Raw genomic sequence first — 20,682 nt, 5'->3', positions numbered from 1 at the left:
GTTTTTTGTGTGTCTTTCCACCAAACAAGAACTCCATAGTATATAATAGGGCATACAATCGCTGCAAAAACCCAATGAGAAAGAGAGGGCGATAAGCCCCACGTTGAGCTTCCATGACAGCATACTGTCTAGGATGATTCCTAGATATTTTGTGCAAGGTTTCTCCTGTAGGGTCACCTCTCCTAACTTAGGCCTGATGTAATTATATAAGGATTTGTTGATAACGTTTTTGTTGTAGTTGTTACCCCATCAGGGAAGCAGACTGGTACTGGGGACACGTAAGTTGAACTTATTCTTTTTGTTTTCCCACAGGGAAACGAGTTTCGGCAATACACCATCTTCAGTGTAATTTTTCTTTCGAAACCCCAAATCAAATTTGACAAGGGATGATGGAAAATCGTTCCAATATACCTAAATTTATATTCTTTGATTTAAGTTAATTAACAGTCAGTTTCAGTCGTACCATGCAAAGTAGCTGTCAAGATCATCAATGTTAGTGACTTTTTTCGACCACTCATTATCGTATGCAATTTTGCAAGCTTATAATGAGAAAGAGTTTCGATATGTAAAATAAAACCGAATTTCATATCTTGAGTTTTGTTTCTAAATGCACCAGATGCTGAAGTACCATTCAAATTAGTTGGGGGCTCACATTTTCAGCACCTAGAGAGTATGTACACCATGGATGACCGATCGAACCATTTTAGAGTTTATCATAGCACTGCGACAAATTAGAGTCGGTTCAAAAGCAATTCCTGATATTTGCGCTAAGGGACTTACAATGGGACCCCTCAAGGATTCTTCCTCCCTACTCCTGCCGTTTAAAAGTTATTCCGCTCCCTACGTTACGGAGTCGTAGGGGATGATTTGTTGTGTGTCCAAAATACTTCAGCTGCTCGAAATCACGTCTCATCATCAGCTCCAGTAACTTTGGGAGGGTGGCTCAAATATACATCAGCTGCTCGAAATAACGTCCATTTCGACAGCACTAATAATCAATTCCCGTTGCTCGGCATCACAGTCCATCCCGACAACTGATTTAATGATATATATACATATTTTATAATATAATTTTGTTCAATTTGTATGCTTCTGTAATTTATCTGTAATCCGCAACTACATTTAGTCTGATTGTTAAATTGGTAGACAAGTAAATAAATAAATAAATTTAAATATGAACACAGTAAAAAATGTGTTTATCATAAGTTTTATTGGCTTACAATATTTCGTTTCAAATTCAACATCAAACCTGGCGATTAGTGCTAAAATATATGTAAATCAAATTATTATCTTGTACTAAAAAAATATCGCTCGGGATGTAAGATTTTATTTTTGGTTTTAATTCAAAGCGGCAGCACCAGATATGATTTCAATCAATTCACGTGTAATTACAGCCTGTCTAGTACGGTTGAATGTGAGTGTTAGTTTTTCAATCATTTCACCAGCATTCTTCGATGCATTGTCCATGGCAGTCATGCGTGATGATTGTTCTGAGCAAGCACCCTCCTTCATCGTATAGAAAATAAGTGATGCTAGCGAATATTCCAAATAACTTTGAATAATATCACTATCAAGTGAATCATAAAGTGCTAATTTTTCGGATTTTTCCACAGTTGGTGTGCTATATACTGGCAGCGTAGATAATTGGTATGAAACGACCGATTTGAATTTATTGTAGACAATTTGTCCTTCATTGAAATCATAACCTGTTTTAATAACCTCATGTGCAATCTTTGAGGCATCCAAAAAGGTGGGTGGTAAACGTCCCACTTCATTGGCTACCATCAAAATATTCTTGCCATAGGTACGTGACAAAATTGAACGGGATTTATCACCAACACAGAATATTTTTGTTTTGGTATCATCTACAGCCAATTCATTACGAATGTGACGTGCAATACCTGTATGAACTGCACCGCACAGACCACGATCAGAAGTCATGGCAATTAACAGCTTCTTCTTTTCCTCGCCCTCACCAGGTTGGATTTCAGTTTTTTCGAAAAATTGCTGCGCACCAATACCATAGGGGCGAGCAGCTTTTAAGTCACGTTCTGCGCGCGAATATTTAGCCGCCGACACCATCTTCATGGATTGCGTAATTTTCTGGATGTTTTTTACGGACTTCAAGCGTATCGAGATGGATTTTAATGTGGCCATGCCGCGCTGCGGTTGGAATGTCGCCTCGAGAGCGACAGGTAGCAAAATATTAGCACGCTGCATCATTATTAAGCTTGATTGAAAGGCTGGTCCGTGCAGTAAGCTGTAAATGTTGTTAATTGATTATTTTTAGGTGATTTTTGCAGTTTTCGATTATGCAAAGTAAGAATTACCAAATTTTTCACGACACGAAATAGTTGACAGGGAATGGTGCTAGAATTTCTTCTTATATAAGTAAGTGACAGTGTTGCTAAAGCGATTGTAAAGCCAGTAAAATTCTTTGACATTAAGGGCCAATTAATGGTGACTTTCAACGATAACACAAATCACACACAAGTGGCAAGATCCCGAGCCAGATAAATAATTTTGCATGTATATGCAACAACAACGATTTGAGCCAGATAAATCCAGATAGAAGTCTGGTTCAATTTGTGGGCCAGATAACTTGTTAATTACTTTTCTTTATTTTGGCAACGTTGCCTTTAATAAACCTACTTTTTCAAAAATAGATTTCGCTGCTTAGCCTTTCGCCGTATTAGTTAAATGAAAAACAGCGGCGACATTTACCTATCACATTTCACGTGTGCGAAAATATCACGACATCTGCTTCTCAAGTCTCTCAATGATCCAGAGCATTCCCGTGAGAATTGAGCGTGAGCCGGAGCTGTAAACTCACTGGATGCCGGCAAAGATTGCGCATTGCGCATGTAAACAAAAGATCAGCTGTTTTTCATGGGCAATTTTTACGTCATTTTCTTTTAGCTCTTGTTTTTTCTCTCTTTTTTTCATTCGCTCAAGCAGTCAAGTGTTACGTAGATGCGCAGAACGAAACAATTTTGAACTCGTGAATGCGCAACCTTCTGTGTGTGATTTGTGACCATAAAACCATAACCAGATAAAACAGCTGATCGAACCTACCTTATGGAAATCAATGTAATCGATTAATTGTGCCATACCATAACGCTAACGCCATAACCATGCCATAGCCAACCATTTGGTTTTTGGTTTTACGCCAATTACACGGCTCAAGTATCCTTGTGCCAATTACCAATTTGCACAAGTATTTGCCCGGTGTGTGCACTGGTTGCGCTATTTGCGCAGAGAACTGCGCTAAAATCAAAACGATTTTGATATTTACGCATGTCTACAAATATTGCACATGCTTTTTTCTTCGTGTGTGGCAAATCTTACACAGTTTACCTGTGGTTCCTGATAATATAACATCAGAAATTATTGCTTAAAAATGTTAATATCGAAGGCGTAAGGTAAGGACCATCTCTAGCTTGTAACAGGAATTCACACAAATTCAATAATACATAATAATTTTTATGCAATTAGAACACATGTTTCATTTGTTGCGCTAGTTGAAAAGTGAGTATTGCGCAGTGCTGCAATGAGTTGAGTTGGTCTTGCAATTAAAATATATATTTTATAAATACAATGGAGAATAAACGCTTCTGGTGCGAGTTTTTCGACTTATACCGTGAACTACCAGCACTGTGGAAAATAAAGAGTGATTTTTTAAACAATTAGTGCCTTTTTTATACAATTAAAACACATGTTTCATTTGTTGCGCTCTTTAAAAATGAATACTGTGCAGTGCTTTTGGGCCGTGTATGTCAAAATTTTCATTTGCACAAGTTTCGTCGTTTTATATTTGCGCATGACTTTTGTGTCATGTATGGGCCGTCTTTCTCGCCATATCCATAACTTTAAAATATTTGAGTTGGTTAATTTAATAACTTTTTATAGATTTTATTAATTTTTTTGGATACGTTATGACTAAGAGAATTTTTTTTTGTGGAATAACTTTGTAAGTTTTTGCGTTTTCTTCATTTTTATGAAATTTTCACGATTTTTAGGTTAAGGCATCATTAATCGATTACATCAGCTGTGATATCTGGTTATGGTTTTATGGTTATAAGTCACCATTACTTAGCCCTTTAGAACTTAAGCGTCATAAAATCAGGAGTAAAATCGAGTTGTCATAAGCGCTTTGATCGCGTTGCTTCGTTTTTTGGTTTGGATCAGCCAAAAAATTATATAGCTGTGTTTTTTTCACATCTATATATTTATTTATTTATTTACTTAGTCTATTATATACAGAAAATCCTACAGACTATATTAGATAGGAATTCATATACCTATATATAATAAAAAACCAATTAACTTAAAGCAGAAAAGAACAAATTTTTAAAGCATTGCCGCGATAAAGAAAAATCAATACAATGTTTATGATTAATTGATTTGATTACAACTAGAGCGCGTGTAATTGGTCCATTCAGGTCATAATTAGACTTAAAATTTTCAAAAGCCAACATATAATGTTGACGCAAATTACGTTGTGGAACATGGAAGTTCAAAGATTCAAGAATTATTGGACAATCGATTATGCCATTCACAATATCTTAAAGGAACATAATTGTGGATATTACCCTTCTACTTTCTAGGAAATGAAGGTTAATTAACTTACACCTTGAAGAATGAGGAGGAAGGGGTTGGTCGAATTTTAAATCAGATAAACAGTACTTCATAAAAGAGCTTATTTCTACAGCACCAATCATTAAAATCATCGAGTTCGGCGTGAAGTATGGAAAATCAGACTCTTTTTTAATTTTCAAAAAGATTTTTAAATCATCAGCATTCATGAGATGACGGCATTGCTTATAACAAGCACTTACGTCATTGAAAAACAGAATGAAAAAGAATGGATCAAGGATGCTTCCCTGAGGCACGCCCGATGTAGCCACATAAAGTGCTTACTCCACACCATCAATAACGACGAAATTGACTCTATTGGATAAGTATGAACTTATCCATTGTAGAAATGAGGAATGAAATCCCCATCCTTCTAGCTTACCCAATAGTACGCAGTGCGATACTCTATCAAAAGCTTTGGCTACATCAGTATAAATACAATAAACTTGACAGCCATCCGTGCATGATGAAATGCAATAATTAGAAAATACAGTGAGATTGGACACTGTGGAACGTCCTAGAACAAAACTATGTTGACAAGAACTTAGATAACGATTAACCATGAATGATATTTTAGCCATAACAATTTTCTCAAACAATTTAGACATAACGGGAAGTTTAGAGATTGGACGATAATTTGAAATTTCATTTTTATTGCAACTCTTATGAATTGGTTGAATATACGAAATTTTCCATTCATTCAAAAAAATGCCAGACTTTAGTGATAAATTAAATAAATACATTAGAGGTTCCGCAACAGAAATCGCACATTGCTTTAAAAAGAAAGATTTAAATTGTTGATAATCGCATATCTTTGAATTTTTGATAGCCTTAATACCCAAAGTAATGTCATCAATATCGAGGGCTAATGAGCACAAGTTGAGATAAGACGGTATATTATTGAACATATCACCATTGTCATTCAGTGGTTTATCAATCACGAAATTCGACTTAAAAAATTCAGCAAAATAGTTAACTTTGTCGAAAGACGATGTGGAATTTTTACCTTGGTACGACACAGACACGGGAATTGCCTAAGATGAGCGCTTGGAGCGAATGAAATTATACATATGCGCTTAAACTTCGGAGGTTATCGCACCTTACAATTATTTAATTATTTTAATTTTCTGCGCATCAATTTCAAGTGTGGATAAAGTTTAACGCTTAGCAGTCCATATGAAGTTTAAGCGCATATGTATATAGATGTAAAAAAAAAACACAGCTGTATAATTTTTGGGCTTATCCAAACCAAAAAACGAAGCAACGCGATTCTTTGCATGTATTCTTACGGAGCCATGCACATCTAGCGACAGTCGTACGAGCAACTAGGCAAAAATGCCGCAAATATTTTGTCGGAACGTGTCGCTACATGTCGCGTCGTATAAGGTGCATGAATCTTTATGTCAACTTGATTCACAATGTTTACTGCTGCCTTTATCACGTTTTAGAACACATACAGTAGGGAAATTTTCGCAGGCTGTCAGTTTGACATGTATTTGACAAATAGATGTTAAATTTCGACATATGTTGTCTTCAACGAAAGTGTGATTTCGATAAGTTTTGCTTATAATAGAAATTGCTGTTTATAATTTTTTTCTCTAAATATTTATAAAGAGGTGTATATACCAAAATGGCAGATCCGCAGGACGAACTTTGTCCACCTCCAAACGAAGATGATGAATTGACATTGCCACGAGCCAGTATCAATAAAATTATAAAGGAGCTTGTACCATCAGTGCGTGTGGCGAATGAGAGTCGCGAGTTGATACTTAATTGTTGCTCAGAGTTCATACATTTAATAGCATCAGAAGCTAATGACGTTTGTAATCGACGCAATAAGAAAACCATTAATGCAGAGCACGTATTAGAAGCATTGGATCGACTAGGTTTCTGCGATTATAAGCATGAAGCAGAATCTGTACTCAATGATTGCAAGGAAGTTGCAGCCAAACGCCGACGTCAAAGCACACGCTTGGAAAACCTTGGTATACCCGAAGAAGAACTATTGCGACAGCAACAAGAACTTTTTGCTAAAGCGCGCGAGGAGCAGGCAAGAGAGGAGCAACAACAATGGATTAGCATGCAGGCAACGGCTGTTCAACAGAGTGCGGAATTAATGCATAGACAACTGAAATCACAGAATAATGCAAGTGGTGGTGTTATTAGCTTAGATGATGATGACGATGACGACGAGGATTACTGACTTGCCCTATTAGATGTAACATTTTTGTTGAAGTATAAAAAATCGTAAATATCGTTTCTACTTTATATCTATATATTCATACATTTTTTTAATATATTTTGTAAGTTAAACAGAACAATTAATTGAAACTTAAATATGAAATATATTCACTTGTAATCCATTAATGCTAACTATTACTATCAAATGATTGTTCATTTTTGTCACCTATATTTAAATTTTCCATTTGTTTAATTAGCAAGCGTGATAAATCAGTTGTGCATGTATATTCGCCTGGTTTATATTTGCCCAGTAGTTCACTATGTTCTTTCCAAAATTTATCACATATCATATCGTCGTGTAGTGGCACAATTAATGTCCTATAGATGTCATCCCCGTATTTTTCCATTAACTTCACACGCTTTCTTAGAAGTGTAGTGCCTTTGCGAAAAATTTTTGGAATGTTATTATAATTTATACCGAACTTTGTGAAAAGCAATTCGTTTTTATCTGCGGAGAATGTGCCGCGTAATTCTGCTTCAGCTTCTTGATGGCTAAGCCCACTCTTTAATACCAAATTCCAGAATGCTGTATTGTATAAATTATTAATATGTACATCGGCTTGTCGCCAACTAAGATAGTCACGCAAGTTTTGATCTGACGGATACAGAATAATTCGACCATCGAAACAAGGCGGATATTTCAAGGTTTTATTCTCCATCCAATAACTCCAATTAAGCACATACGATGAGGTGAATAAACTGGTTACGTATGAAAGCAACTTTGCAGCACGTCGATTAAACACGTTGGTTTCTTTTCGAAAAACGAATGAGTATTCATCACTTTGACCATAAGCCAGAATAATGTCGCGGAACTCTTCCATTACAGTTACTGCAGCAGTATTCTTCAAACTGAGCGCTATAAAGGGAGTATTTATACATTTTAGCTTTGATTCATTAACATGTCATTTGCAAAACTTACCATTTGTGTCATTCGGCTTCTCAAAGTTGTGAATTTTGGAGAATTTATGAAAGCCTTTTCCATCCAATCTTATCACAATCCACACATTCGGTAGTATGCTGTCGTCCTTTTCATAAGTTTTAACATACTCATAACGGCTGCAAGCCATGCCTCCAGACGTGTGCAAAACTCGGTACAGAAAATTGGCTGAAGTCTTCAGGCAAAGTTTAGTTATTTGCAATGGCGGCATCAAAGACTGCCCGTAAAATCTCGCTTACCTCTGTGTTAAATAAACGTGCTCAAGGGTTTATAATTAATACTCCATATATTTTCCGCAAAAGATGTTAAGAAATCAGCTGTTAACGCCCCGATTCTGAGCGTTACCGGTAAAATAGTACCCAGACCATTATGTAACCGAATATCGTTACCAGTTCTCTTATCCTCGATTCTGACCCAAGTGGTAACGCTGTCATCACCGAAAAACTCACCAGTGTCTGTGGAGAAATTTGAAAGGTAGTTATCTTCGATTTCACGGTTGCCACTTTGGTCCATTTTGACCAAAAATGGTCCCTTCCAACCCCATTTGGTCCGCTGGTCCCTTTTCTTCAATTTTGGTCCTGTATAAAATTATTCCCATAGGTGATAGCAGAACCCCTGAGGCCTGGGATCAAACCTCACACTTACTGAATCTATGCTCTGATATGAAGTTTAAACGTAAAGGGAAAAAGTAAGCATCTATAAAAATAGCACTAAAAAAATTGCCTAATTTATGATTTACTGAGTTTTCCACATACATAGTTCGGCAACACCAGAACGCAAATTTTGAACCGTTTCTTACTAAAACCTAACTGTACTATACATTTTATTTCATTGCAATCAACAACATAATGCTAGAACCAAGAGCTTTGTGACCAAGACTAAGTTCACAACGTTTGGTTGGTGAAAGACATACACTTATCCTTTGTCAAAATATAGTACCATTTTTGGTTGCACGCACATATATTTGTTTGTTCAGCTTGAATTAAAGGAGTCTTTCTTCACTATGTTTAGTAAAATTTTATATGGAAACATCCTAAAATTTTGTATTTTATACTAATAAAATAAAACAAAAATTTGGTAATTTTTTTCGATGAATTTTGGTCCCAAATGAAAACATGGTGTAGCAACCGTGTTCGCTTAACGAAAATGTCTCACTTGTAGATACGAGGTTAACGAATAAACGGGACGATGTGTATATACAAATTATGCATGATAAGTTTCTACATAGGTATATTGTAATTTATTCTGTGAAAGTACATAGTGTAAACAAATATGTATAGCAAAAGGCAACACTTTTTTACTATTATCTGTACTTATTTGCGCTTAGAATTCCGTATTTTTCAGTTTTGCCTTTTTCCAAACAACAGCTGTTGTGTGGTTATTTCGATGTTACCACCTACTTTTGTGGGTAAAAAATTATCCGACTACTTTAAGGGCGAATTAATGGTGACTTGTAACCATAAAGCCATAACCAGATAAAACAGCTGATCGAACCTACCTTATGGAAATCAATGTAATCGATTAATGGTGCCATACCATAACGCTAACTCGATTACATTGATTTGCATTAGGTATGTGTTATCAGCTGTTTTATCTGGTTATGGCTTTATGGTTATAAGTCACCATTAATTCGCCCTTTATAGCGGGTAGAATACCAAAAGGGTGTAAAAGTTGCCACATGAATTCGTTACCGTGGTGAAGAATTTTGTTACCACACTAGAATCGGGGCGTAAGATTGTGTTTTGATTTTTTCCGTAAGAATGTGTCAGCTGATCGTTCTCTCACTAGACAGAGTTGCCTAGTAAACTTTTGTGCACTAATTTAATTTATTTAATTTAATTTATTTATTATTACGGCTGTTTAGGCCTAAAACTTAAACTACTAAGTACAATTCATTATTATTTATTTCTATTGAATATGCTGTTGGAATGCCATGTGGTTCCGATCAGCATATTTACTGGCGTAATTTTTGACCCTTTGCAATTTTATGCAATTATAGTTTGAAATATTGTGAAAATAATTCGAAATATTTATGTAAAAGTGCAGATTATAAATATGTAATCTATTCATACTTATTTAATATTAATTCCAGCCTTTTACACCATCGGAAATTATAATGGAAAAAGTTGATGGTTCCATATGCTTGATTGCCTACAGGTCGAGGGCAACATCTTTTGCATTGCCATTACGGGCATAAATTTCGCTCAAATATGTGTACGTACGGCACACGTATACGTACGTTACACACGTCGGTGGATAACTACAGCTTTAGGGGCCAATTAAACTTTCTTAACAGTAACGACATAGTGTAACCATACCCATATCCATAACCATCTTCATTGTGATCGATTAATGGTGCCTTAACCTAAAAATCGTGAAAATTTCACAAAAATGAAGAAAACGCAAAAAATTACAAACTTATTCCACAAAAAATAAGTCTCTTAGTCATAATGTATGCAAAACAATGAATAAAATCTACAAAAAGTTAATGAATTCTCCAACTCAAATATTTTTAGGTTATGGATAAGGCGAGAAACCAAAAACCAATTAGTTGGCTATGTATGGTTATGGCGTTAGCGTTATGGAATGGCACCATTAATCGATTACATTGATTTCCATAAGGTAGTTTCGATCAGCTGTTTTATCTGGCTATGGTTGAATGGTTATAAGTCACCATTAATTAGTCCTTATGGTATGGTTATGACCATTGTGAATGATAACTAAGTGTGATATCTCCTTCTATCACCCGCTGAAGATAGGCGCCGCCATATTGAACACCCTGTCAAAACGGTAAAAAGTAACCATATTGAACATCCTGTCAGGCAGTTGACAGATATGTTATCACACTTAGTCATCATTCACAATGGTTATGGCGCTAGCGTTATGGTATGGTACCATTAATCGATTACATTGATTTCCATAAGGTTGGTTCGATCAGCTGTTTTTTCTAGTTATGGTTTTATGGTTACAAGTCACCCTTTAGACTTTTGCGTCGTTTTCAATTTCACAAATCACACACAGAAGATTGTTCATTCACGAGTTCAAAATTGCTTCGTTCTGCGCATCTACGTCACACTTGACTGCTTGAGCGAACGAAAGAAAGAGAGAAAAAATAAGAGCTAAAGGAAAATGGCGTAAAAATTGCCAATAAAAAAGAGCTGATCTTTTGTTTACATGCGCAATGCCAATCTTGTAAGTGTAATTTGTGGATCAATTTGTTGTGTCATTTGTATGTTAAATTTTTATCAGTATTAGGATCACCGTTCATTGGAACGCGGGGAGCACTTCTTTCTCTAACATCAGAGTTATATCGATTTCCAAAATTCTTACGAGGGAAATTATCGATGCTTGTGTGTGTTTTATCATTCCTCAAAGACTAAAATCCCTAAAATGCTTAGGCTAAGTTTATGATCGAGCGTAATCGCATCGCGAGATTCGACGAGAAACGCTCAATCGCTTGTTACATTTTCGCTGGCGATTGAGTGTTTATAGTAGAGCAAAATAGCAATCGATGGAATGCTCAACAATATAACTCAACATTTTTTTATTCACGTTGTGGCAGTGTAAAAAAGCAACATGCGTATATTAACTCGTAAAATTTTATTATTAGAAAATAGCTATTTGTAACGAAAAAAATATTTAAAAAGTATACATAAGAAAAAAATATCAAGTGCATCCAATCGCGATTGTGGTAAACTGCATGACGCAAATTCCACAAATACTGCTTGTCACGTACCTTTTCAATAAAAACATCCATATAGTTTCGCTTATTTCGCTCAACTAAATCAAAATATTTTGATTGCAAATTTTCGTCGCTTTTGTCGCTTGTAATCGCTCAATTCGCTTTACGCTACATCGCTTTGTCATAAACATCTCCATATGCACTAATATAATTGATCGCTAACAGCGATTCTCGTTGCATCGCGCTCGGTCATAAACTTAGCCTTAAGCGTTCCACATACCAAAAATAAATGCATTAACTTAATTTTGATCTATAGATTTGTTGCAATATTTCCCCTTCCTTATGAATAAAGATGACAACAAATACAGCCATGAGGAAGAAACACAAATGATCGAAGAAAGTGACTGTTGTGGAAACGGATGTACAAATTGTGTGTTAAATACAGGATTTCAAAAATCAATAAATTTAAAGAAAATTGGAAAAAAGAATGTTATGTCGTCCTATCGAAATTTCCGTCTACTCAATAGGCGTTCCCATAATCCAAAGGGCAAAATCGACAGCAATGATAAAACGGAGCTTTCTCAAGTGCTGGAATTTCATTTTTGTATAGATGACACGTTAAATAATGCGACCGAATATTACTTAGATATACCTATTGGTTATCATATAATGATGCGTACTAAATTACCCACAGGTGAACTTTATTTGCGACCATACTCTCCTTACTGGGTAGATGCTTTGGGTTTGGAATTTAAAATTCTGGTAAATCTTGAACCCAATGGCCATATGTCGCGCTATATGAAATCGCTACAAGTTGGTGAATCTGTTGAATTTCGTGGGTCAATAGGCGTATATGAATTAAGTAAAAGCTATGATAAAGAACGACATATTTTCTTGATTACACAAGGTGTAGCAATTGCACCAACGATACGAATCGTACAACATATCCTTGAAAATGAAGAAGACGTGAGTCGGGTTTTTCAACTAGCATGTTATAAGGACTTAGAACATGCATTTTTCCGTGATGAATTAATAGAATTCAATAAATATTGGAATTTTAAAAGTCGTATATATTTGGCTCATCAGCGTTGTCCGCCGGAAATGTGTACAGATGGTGAATGCACTGGAAAATGCACTTGGTTTCAAGACAATTTGTTTTACAGAGAAATTGCTTTTACTCGACGTTTGGACAAATTCGAATTGCTAGACTTATGCTCAAGTTTTAATGAGTCAATAGAACAAGTTTTTCTTATTGCAGGAGGTAAAACGTTTCAAGAAACTTGGTGTGCAACAATTAAGAATTCTTGTGTAAACGTATTGGATAAAAATATTTTTTTGTTGTAATTAAATAAAATAATTATTTAAATTAATTAATTAATTGTAATGTAAAAAAAGTTTAGACAAACATATGCAAATAAATAGCAGCTATGACCAAATAATTCTATACAGAACATAATTTACCTTGCTAATAAAGACTTTCTTCTAAATATTGACTTAAAGGTAAACATGAAATTTTTTAGCTAATACAGAATGGCAAGTTGCATCTTTTATATATGCTACTTCTAAAATACTGCAAAGATTCCACACGGGATAATTTACTGCAGAGAACGTTCTCAAGATGTTCGACCAAAACATTCACTGGCACTAATAAAGTCCAAATAAGGTAAATACGTACAAATAAACAAGTGATTTTAATTGACTTTGGATAACGAGCAATGTGAGTATCGAAATTATTTACTTATCGTTTGGGAAATACCAAAAAATCTATTCGAAGTGCTCGACAAGTTCTAATTTTGGACTTCAAATTATTTGGTTGGAATTTTCATAATTTTTCCTTTAGACCATCTAACCATTTAAGTAAAATCGTTACCAGTATGAAGACTAAAACAACAAAAAGCAAGATATCAAACCCACGCAAAAACAGTTGCAAACAATTTATGAAGAAACATATTGAGTTTAAAAGGGATATGTCAAAGATTGCTTTGGAGAGTGGACCTATGCAACTACTAAATGCAATGCAATAATAAAATCCTGAATATTTGAAATCTTCCCTCCTTCACGTATTTGTGCGCCTTAATTACAGAACTTCTATGTATTATTTAAGTAAAAGTTTCACTTAGATATTAATTTGGTATAAAATAAATTATAATGTATCATTAGTTGATGGTGTAGCGTCTTCTTGTATTGGATTCATATCATCACCGGGTGAATAAAGTGCTGACTGTTCTGGTTGGCCAGGTATGGCTCTATCATTTGTATCATCATCGTCATCATGGGTATCCGAATCATCGCTGTCGTCGTTAGCTAAAAGCACAAGTCAACAACACTAGTTACTTCAAGTACTAACCATCCTCCATATAGACTTCAAGTACTAACCATCCTCGTCATCCGTTTCCGGTCCAGGTTTTGTGAGCACTTTCCCAAGTGGTGAAATATCACTGGCCGCATTTTTAATGGATTCCTTCCAGCTATCATGTTCTCTCTCATAGCGCAAGACATCATCCTCGTTTGGTGGCGTGTTTATCTCAAACCAAATGCGATTTGCAATTTGTGGGCGTAGCGATGGAAAGAATGGTATCATTGACATTATTTTGTGCGTTATTTATTAACTTTAATATTTATTTACTTCTGGAAATCGTTTTCGGAACTTTTATAAACAAACCATGAAACGAACAAAATGTTAGGGACAGGAATTTCGATACGATAGCATATTGATACGATAGCATATCGATACGATAGCTGCTCAATAGCGATATTTTCAACTTGACGCCAAATGTGATATCGCCTGATGTACTGCCTCCTCATTATAGGGCTAATTAAACTTCCTGAACCCTAATGCCTTAGTCATAACCATACCTATATCCATAACCATCTCCAATGTGATCGATTAATGGTGCCTTAACAAACATATTCCACAAAAAATAAGTCTCTTAAGGGCCAATTAATGGTGACTTATAACCATAAAGCCATAACCAGATAAAACAGCTGATCGAACCTACCTTATGGAAATCAATGTAATCGATTAATGGTGCCATACCATAACGCTAACTCGATTACATTGATTTCCATAAGGTAGGTGTGATCAGCTGTTTTATCTGGTTATGGCTTTATGGTTATAAGGCACCATTAATTCGCCCTTTAGTCATAACGTATCCAAAAAAAGGAATAAAATCTACAAAAAGTTATTACATTCACCAACTCAAATATTTTTAGGCTATGGATATGGCGAGAAACCAAAAACCAATTGGTTGGCTATGATATGGTTATGGTGTTAGCGTTATGGTATGACACCATTAATCGATCAGCTGCTTAAAGGTGTAATTAATGGTGACTTTTAACCATAAAACGGGATAAGAGTCGCATTTGGAATTTTTCGCCCTAAATGGCGAATTTGGTTCACATTGATATTAAAATTTTTCTATTTTCACAAATAAGTGCAATATTTCCCCGACAAACTAGGGAATATTCCACATGAAGATTATTCTGGCCAAATATCCAGTGGCTCTAAAATATTTGAATACCAGCTGAAGTTACTGAACGATGACAATTTATACGTCACTTTATCAATATTCCACACATAGATGAAATTGTACATATTTCCAGGCATCGGAACATTTTCTAAAATAAACATTTACAATGATTGAAATCACTTGCAATGATCGATTGGGTAAAAAGGTAGCAATTAAATAGCTATTTTACTGATAAAATATAAATTCAAAGTATTTGTGTTTCTCCAGGTACGTGTGAAATGTAATCCCGAAGATACCATTGGTGATCTAAAGAAGTTGATTGCTGCACAAACTGGTACCAAGCCGGAAAAAATTGTACTGAAGAAGTGGTACACCATCTATAAGGATCCAATACGTCTCTGCGATTGTAAGTATTGATAACGTATGCTTTTTGTAAACACGTTAACATTTAAGATTCTAACTTTTTCGTAGATGAAATCCATGACGGCATGAATTTGGAGCTGTACTATCAATAATTAGAATTTCGTTTTTTATATTTAGATTGAACACTAAGTTTTGATAAATAAATTAAATATATATAGATATTAAAAACTCGCTAATAACATATGTTTCATACTGTTCCAGCCATCGACTTGCACGTTTTTTCTTGAAACGCAGTGGTTACGTTTACATTTCACATACAGATTGGTTTTTAGCATTTTTAAGATCTTGGGAAGGCAGTATTTACGTATGAAGCCACCGTTGAAGCCGATCAAATCATTATAAGCGGCGTATGTCAGCAAATGGCAGGGAGTCGCTTTGTATATAATTTGGTTTGAACTTTAACAACTCGCATAAGTTTTTCCGAATTCTGGCCGAGCTGGATGTGGATGTGTTGGAGCCGCCAAACAATAATAAGAGTCGGTTATAGCATTTTCTTTTCTGGCAAAAGTGTTACGCTTTTAGTACGCCGCGCAAGGACTGTAAATATATTTTGTTCTATTCTAAAAAGCCGGTAACGCCTTTACGGGGTATTTCGTTCTTTTGCGAAAATTGTCTGCTCGCAACGCAAAAGCGTTACACTTTTACCCTGCATAAAATGGCGGTGTGGCAGTGCAATGCAATGTTGAACATTTTCTGGGGTAGGAGTAACTTTGTTAAGGCTTTACCATGTACTTTGGCAACAATTTATTTCAGAAAAGAAAACGCTATTAATTACTGGAATGTTGATGATATTCAAGCTGATAACGTGCTGCAATATCGTAGAGAAAGTGTTTATGCTGCGTTTAATTTGCTGTTGATGATAAATAGATTGTCAACATTTCATTCGAAGGACGCGCGACGTTGTTGTTGTTGTATTAACAATAAAGACCCTCCCCGAAGGCTTTGGGGAGTATTATCGATGTTGATCGTCCTTTGCCGGATATAGGTCCGGTACGTTCCGAGAACAAAGCACCATTAAGGTACGAGCCCGACCATCTCGGGAATGGGGTTATGCGTTGTTGATGTTATTGTAGCGATAAGTACACTCCCCGAAGGCCTTGGGGAGTGTTATCGATGTTGATGGTTCTTTGCCGGATGCAGATCCGGTAAGTTCCGGTACCAAGCCCGACCATCTCGGGAACGATTTGTTATGATTAATGAAACAGGATTTGCCACGGATAGGTGAGGTTGACAATTGGCTTTGGAGAAGCTATGTATATATTGCGCTGGCAACATGAAAGGGTTGAGCTACACAACCCCTTGAATCTGGTATTTTAGTCGCCTAATACGACAGGCATACCTACCGCGGGTATATTCTGACCCCCTAACCCGCTGGGGCAGGGTTACGCGTCCCCGATATGGTCGCCAAACCTAAAGACTACTCAGAGGAAGAGGCTACATGCCTGCCAAAATACCGCCCTCAGAACCGCTACGGGTTGTCTTTTTATGTCTCCAGAACGCCATCTACATAATAAGGCGGGAATACTCCCCATTAGGGAGAGAAATGAAATGCTAACCAAACAGTCTCTGTTGAATACCCAGAAACTCCCCCAGCGGGTTAGGGGGGGTCAGAATATACCCGCGGTAGGTATGCCTGTCGTAAGAGGCGACTAAAATACCAGATTCAAGGGGCTGTGTAGCGCAACCCTGCAGGTTGCCAGCGCAACATATAGCTTCTCCAAACCCAATTGTCAACCTCACCTATCCGCGGCGAATCCTGTTTCACTAACAGACGAGGCTCTGGCGACCCTAAGCTCCTTTTGGACTTTGGGGTTTGGGGAGGGAGGGGATGGCCTGAAGGTTTAATGTGGCCACACAAATCGTTCCCGAGATGGTCGGGCCAGCACCTTAATGGTGCTGTGGTACCGGAGCGTACCGGATTTGTATCCGGCAAAGGACCATCACATCTATAACACTCCCCAAAGCCTTCGGGGAGCAACCTTATCGCTACAACAACAACAATACCCAGAAACCTGGGCATTCCAACAGGCATCTGATTGATGAGCCTATACCGCCCAGGGGCAAGTCATCTCCGTAAGCATTATGAGGAAATACGGCACCTGAGAACCCAGCCGTATGAAGCTAAAAACACAAGCAGATCCTCAGTGAAATCCACAATAAATATGCAATATGTATGTCAACAAAGAGAAATTCAAAATGACAAATTTGTAGCTGTAACGTAGTAGGCTTTGAAAGTTATGTCAATGGTCAGTTTGTTGTTTTTTGTTGTTGTTTTAGTGAAAATTGTGAAGTAGTGGATTTTTATAAGTTTGTTAACATTTTTAAGTATATATGAACGAAATTTTAAAAATAAAGTTCGAATTGAGTTTAATAAGAATTTATATTTCTTTATACCTGCATATCTATATTTCTTGTGTGAGTGTGTTCATGTGTGTGTTCAATGGCAGTTAGTACAGCGCAGAAACCACTGTCACAACCTGTTGGACGGTCAGAATCCTATAAACAGTTAAGTGCTAACTAAGTATGTCTTTCAATGCTATATATTCACATTTTGGATTGTTTTTTTTCCGCGGAAAGTGAACCAGGGGCCGATCTATTATAAAATAACGCTTACAAGCCAACCTAATAAAACCGCACTGCGTTTTTTTAGCGCACGCAACCAACAGGCGTTTTTTGCCCTAAATGTGTTGGACGGTCAGAATCCTATAAGAAGTTAAGTGCTAACAAAGTAAGTATGTCTTTCAATGCTATATATTCACATTTTGATTTGTTTTCTTTCCGCGGAAAGTGAACCAGGGGCCGATCTATTATAAAATAACGCTTACAAGCCAACCTAATAAAACCGCACTGCGTTTTTTTAGCGCAAGCAACCAACAGGCGTTTTTTGCCCAACCGAAATAAGCATGCGTTGCGACAATATAAAGCATGTGTGCCAACGTCAAATCTAAATGTCACGCAGAACATAAATTGGAAATCGAGTTAGGTTTTCACGCAGCAAATTAAATTTCGGTTGCTCTCATACAAGTTGTATGTGCATGAGACATTTTTGACAGAAAATGACTTGCGTGCGTTTATATTAGGTTAGCTTGTTACATTATCGCAACGCATACTTATTTCGGTTCGGGCAAAAAACGCCGGTTGTTTGCGTGCGCTAAAAAACGGCAGTGCGGTTTTATTAGGTTGGCATGTTATTGATGGTGCGAATTGCTAGAAATTTGAATAGCTTTACAGTTGAGACCCTTTCTTTTATCGGGAAGTGAACCAGTAGTGGGCCTTTTCAACAAAATCATATTCCTGGCGAGTATTGCTTGAAAATTGAGGGTACCTAGGACTAGCTTATTATTTGGGAAACATTTCTTTCCGGAAAGTGGACCATCATCCGAGCTATTGAATTAAATCTTATGTATGTATGTGCGATTTGTCATACATTTATTATTAAGACAGCATTTCGAAAAGGTGAATTTTATAGATATATAAAAACGAATGTAGAATCTGTTGCTAACATTATAACCCAAGATCGGGTGAACAAATTTTAAAAATTAGAGCTGCAATGGTATAGTTTCCTAAATCATAGATAGATATAGACCAAAATGTGAACCATGGTGACCCCAGATTGTGTTTTCATAATATCAGCATCAAACTGGATGTGTTAATGCGGGGTTTAACAAGGGCGGTTGTTAAGAAGAGTGACAAAGAATGGGAAAACCGATAGGCAGGAAAAGAGAAATATAAATGATGAGTGGGAAATGCAAAGGTGGAGAGGTCCTTTTGAATACCCAGAAACCTGGGCATCCCAACAGACATCTGATTGATGAGACAACACCGCCCAGGGGATTAAGGGATCTCCGTAAGCATTATGAGGAAATACGGCACCTGAGAACTCAGCCGTATAAAGCCAAAAAACACAAGCAGGTCCTCAGTGAACCCCACAAACAGACGTCTGACTTTTATGTCAGGAATTGCCCGGTGAATCCAGTACTCAAAGAACAATACCCAAAACTTGCAGAAGAGGAACGCACACTCCCCAGGGAAACGCGAGTCACTCTAGCTCAACTTCGATCTGGATACTGTAACAAGTTAAACTCTTACCTATTCAGAATCAACCCTGACACACAAATTGTATGCACTGATTGCAATGTGTCACCACATGACGCCAACTATCTCTTTAATTGTAATGTGGAAACAACGCCTCTAACACCCCGCTCATTATAGTCTACTTCTGTTGAAACTGCAACAATTTGTGATCGGTCGCATCTGTTGGATGGGGCGAAGCACTGCTACAACAACAACACGCCTTATGGATGTTGATGGTCCTTTGCCGGATTCTGATCCGGTACGTTCCGGTAACAAGCACCATCTCGGGAACGATTTGGTATGACCACAGGAAACCTAGGACATACCTCCCTTCCACCCCCTAGATCTATGAGAAAATTGAGTGTTGCCACCAGACGACTTCAGGATTTTGTTGCGTCTTTGTATATTAAATGCAATTGCAGTTGCATGTGCATAGAAACTGAGATAGCTATCGAACGTCACAACAGTCGGTAGCGTAATGCCGTTGCCGTGGACACTGTGGACTACGTTGCGGAAAATATCAAACTACGCGAGGCGAAAGAACTGTGAGGACTTTGGAAAAAAAACATTTGTTTGTTGTATCTATGAAGGTGACATTATTGTGTAGTCTACTGAATAGCAAACAATGTTGACTCCTTCGGTGGATAATTGAGCTTTGATATTTAGAATTAAAAAAAGATAGAAACCCCTTCTTGGTTTAGATATTTCATTTCAAAACTGCACAGATCCCAGCGGAACAATCAGATAGTTCGCAGAGATAAGATAATCCATCTATGTATGACTTCTAATATCATGCAATTATTTCAAAAGTTAACCAGCTGGGTATTTCTCGATTTAATCTGGAATTTATTATGGTTTAACGCTGCGGGTTTGCCTTGGAATTTTTCGGAAGCTGTGCTCATGACTAGCTAGTTGAGGATTAGCGGTGAAATAAAAGTGCACAACGGTATTCTATGACCTCGCCACAAGATAAAGAAACGCTCTTGACCACATACAAAGCAATTAGCCAGCCGATTACGTGCTACGCGTCACCCATATGGTCGCCAAGCCTAAAAACCACCCACTGGAAGAAACTACAGGCCTGCCAAAATACTGCTCTCAGAATCGCCACGGGCTGTCTTCTTATGTCCCCAGAACACCATCTGCATAATGAGGCGAGAATACTCCCCATCAGGGAGAGAAATGAGATGCTGACCAAACAGTTTCTGTTGAATACCCAG

At 36.9% G+C, this 20,682-nt stretch overlaps 6 protein-coding genes across 7 annotated transcripts; 3 read left to right on the top strand and 3 right to left on the bottom strand.

The window, feature by feature from the left end:
* Positions 1–1,191: 1,191 nt before the first annotated feature.
* ATPsyngamma (ATP synthase, gamma subunit) lies at positions 1,192–2,480 on the bottom strand. The gene is made up of 2 exons (XM_067784596.1): positions 2,331–2,480; positions 1,192–2,260 (listed from the first exon to the last, which is right to left on the bottom strand). The coding sequence occupies exon 2, from the start codon at positions 2,221–2,223 to the stop codon at positions 1,339–1,341; it is 885 nt and encodes a 294-aa protein (XP_067640697.1). The 5' UTR covers positions 2,224–2,260; positions 2,331–2,480; the 3' UTR covers positions 1,192–1,338.
* A 3,660-nt stretch (positions 2,481–6,140) lies between these two features.
* Positions 6,141–7,011, top strand: NC2beta (negative cofactor 2beta). Its single transcript, XM_067784599.1, has one exon. It carries the CDS (start codon positions 6,266–6,268, stop codon positions 6,836–6,838), a length of 573 nt encoding a protein of 190 aa, XP_067640700.1. The 5' UTR covers positions 6,141–6,265; the 3' UTR covers positions 6,839–7,011.
* THG (tRNA-histidine guanylyltransferase) lies at positions 6,890–8,183 on the bottom strand. 2 transcript variants are annotated; one of them, XM_067784595.1, is made up of 3 exons: positions 8,053–8,170; positions 7,796–7,988; positions 6,890–7,732 (listed from the first exon to the last, which is right to left on the bottom strand). In XM_067784595.1, exons 2-3 carry the CDS (start codon positions 7,941–7,943, stop codon positions 7,005–7,007), a joined length of 876 nt encoding a protein of 291 aa, XP_067640696.1. In that variant the 5' UTR covers positions 7,944–7,988; positions 8,053–8,170; the 3' UTR covers positions 6,890–7,004. The 2 variants fall into 2 exon arrangements, with proteins under 2 accessions (XP_067640696.1, XP_067640695.1); XM_067784594.1 differs by having other exon boundaries at positions 7,796–8,183.
* Positions 8,184–11,483: 3,300 nt separating this feature from the next.
* On the top strand, positions 11,484–12,934 carry LOC137250899 (NADH-cytochrome b5 reductase 1). Its single transcript, XM_067784592.1, has one exon. The coding sequence runs from the start codon at positions 11,838–11,840 to the stop codon at positions 12,837–12,839; it is 1,002 nt and encodes a 333-aa protein (XP_067640693.1). The 5' UTR covers positions 11,484–11,837; the 3' UTR covers positions 12,840–12,934.
* Positions 12,591–14,177, bottom strand: LOC137250900 (anaphase-promoting complex subunit 15B). Its single transcript, XM_067784593.1, has 2 exons — positions 13,872–14,177; positions 12,591–13,799 (listed from the first exon to the last, which is right to left on the bottom strand). Exons 1-2 carry the CDS (start codon positions 14,080–14,082, stop codon positions 13,639–13,641), a joined length of 372 nt encoding a protein of 123 aa, XP_067640694.1. The 5' UTR covers positions 14,083–14,177; the 3' UTR covers positions 12,591–13,638.
* Positions 14,178–15,017: 840 nt separating this feature from the next.
* On the top strand, positions 15,018–15,567 carry ubl (Ubiquitin-like protein 5). The gene is made up of 3 exons (XM_067779937.1): positions 15,018–15,170; positions 15,233–15,371; positions 15,437–15,567. Exons 1-3 carry the CDS (start codon positions 15,132–15,134, stop codon positions 15,478–15,480), a joined length of 222 nt encoding a protein of 73 aa, XP_067636038.1. The 5' UTR covers positions 15,018–15,131; the 3' UTR covers positions 15,481–15,567.
* Positions 15,568–20,682: the final 5,115 nt, after the last annotated feature.

Source organism: Eurosta solidaginis, chromosome 4 (assembly GCF_040869045.1).
Source record: "Eurosta solidaginis isolate ZX-2024a chromosome 4, ASM4086904v1, whole genome shotgun sequence".
NCBI classification, from domain to species: domain Eukaryota; kingdom Metazoa; phylum Arthropoda; class Insecta; order Diptera; family Tephritidae; genus Eurosta; species Eurosta solidaginis.
The sequence above is the reverse complement of the archived record's forward strand: the minus strand, read 5'-3'. Positions and strand labels throughout refer to the sequence as shown.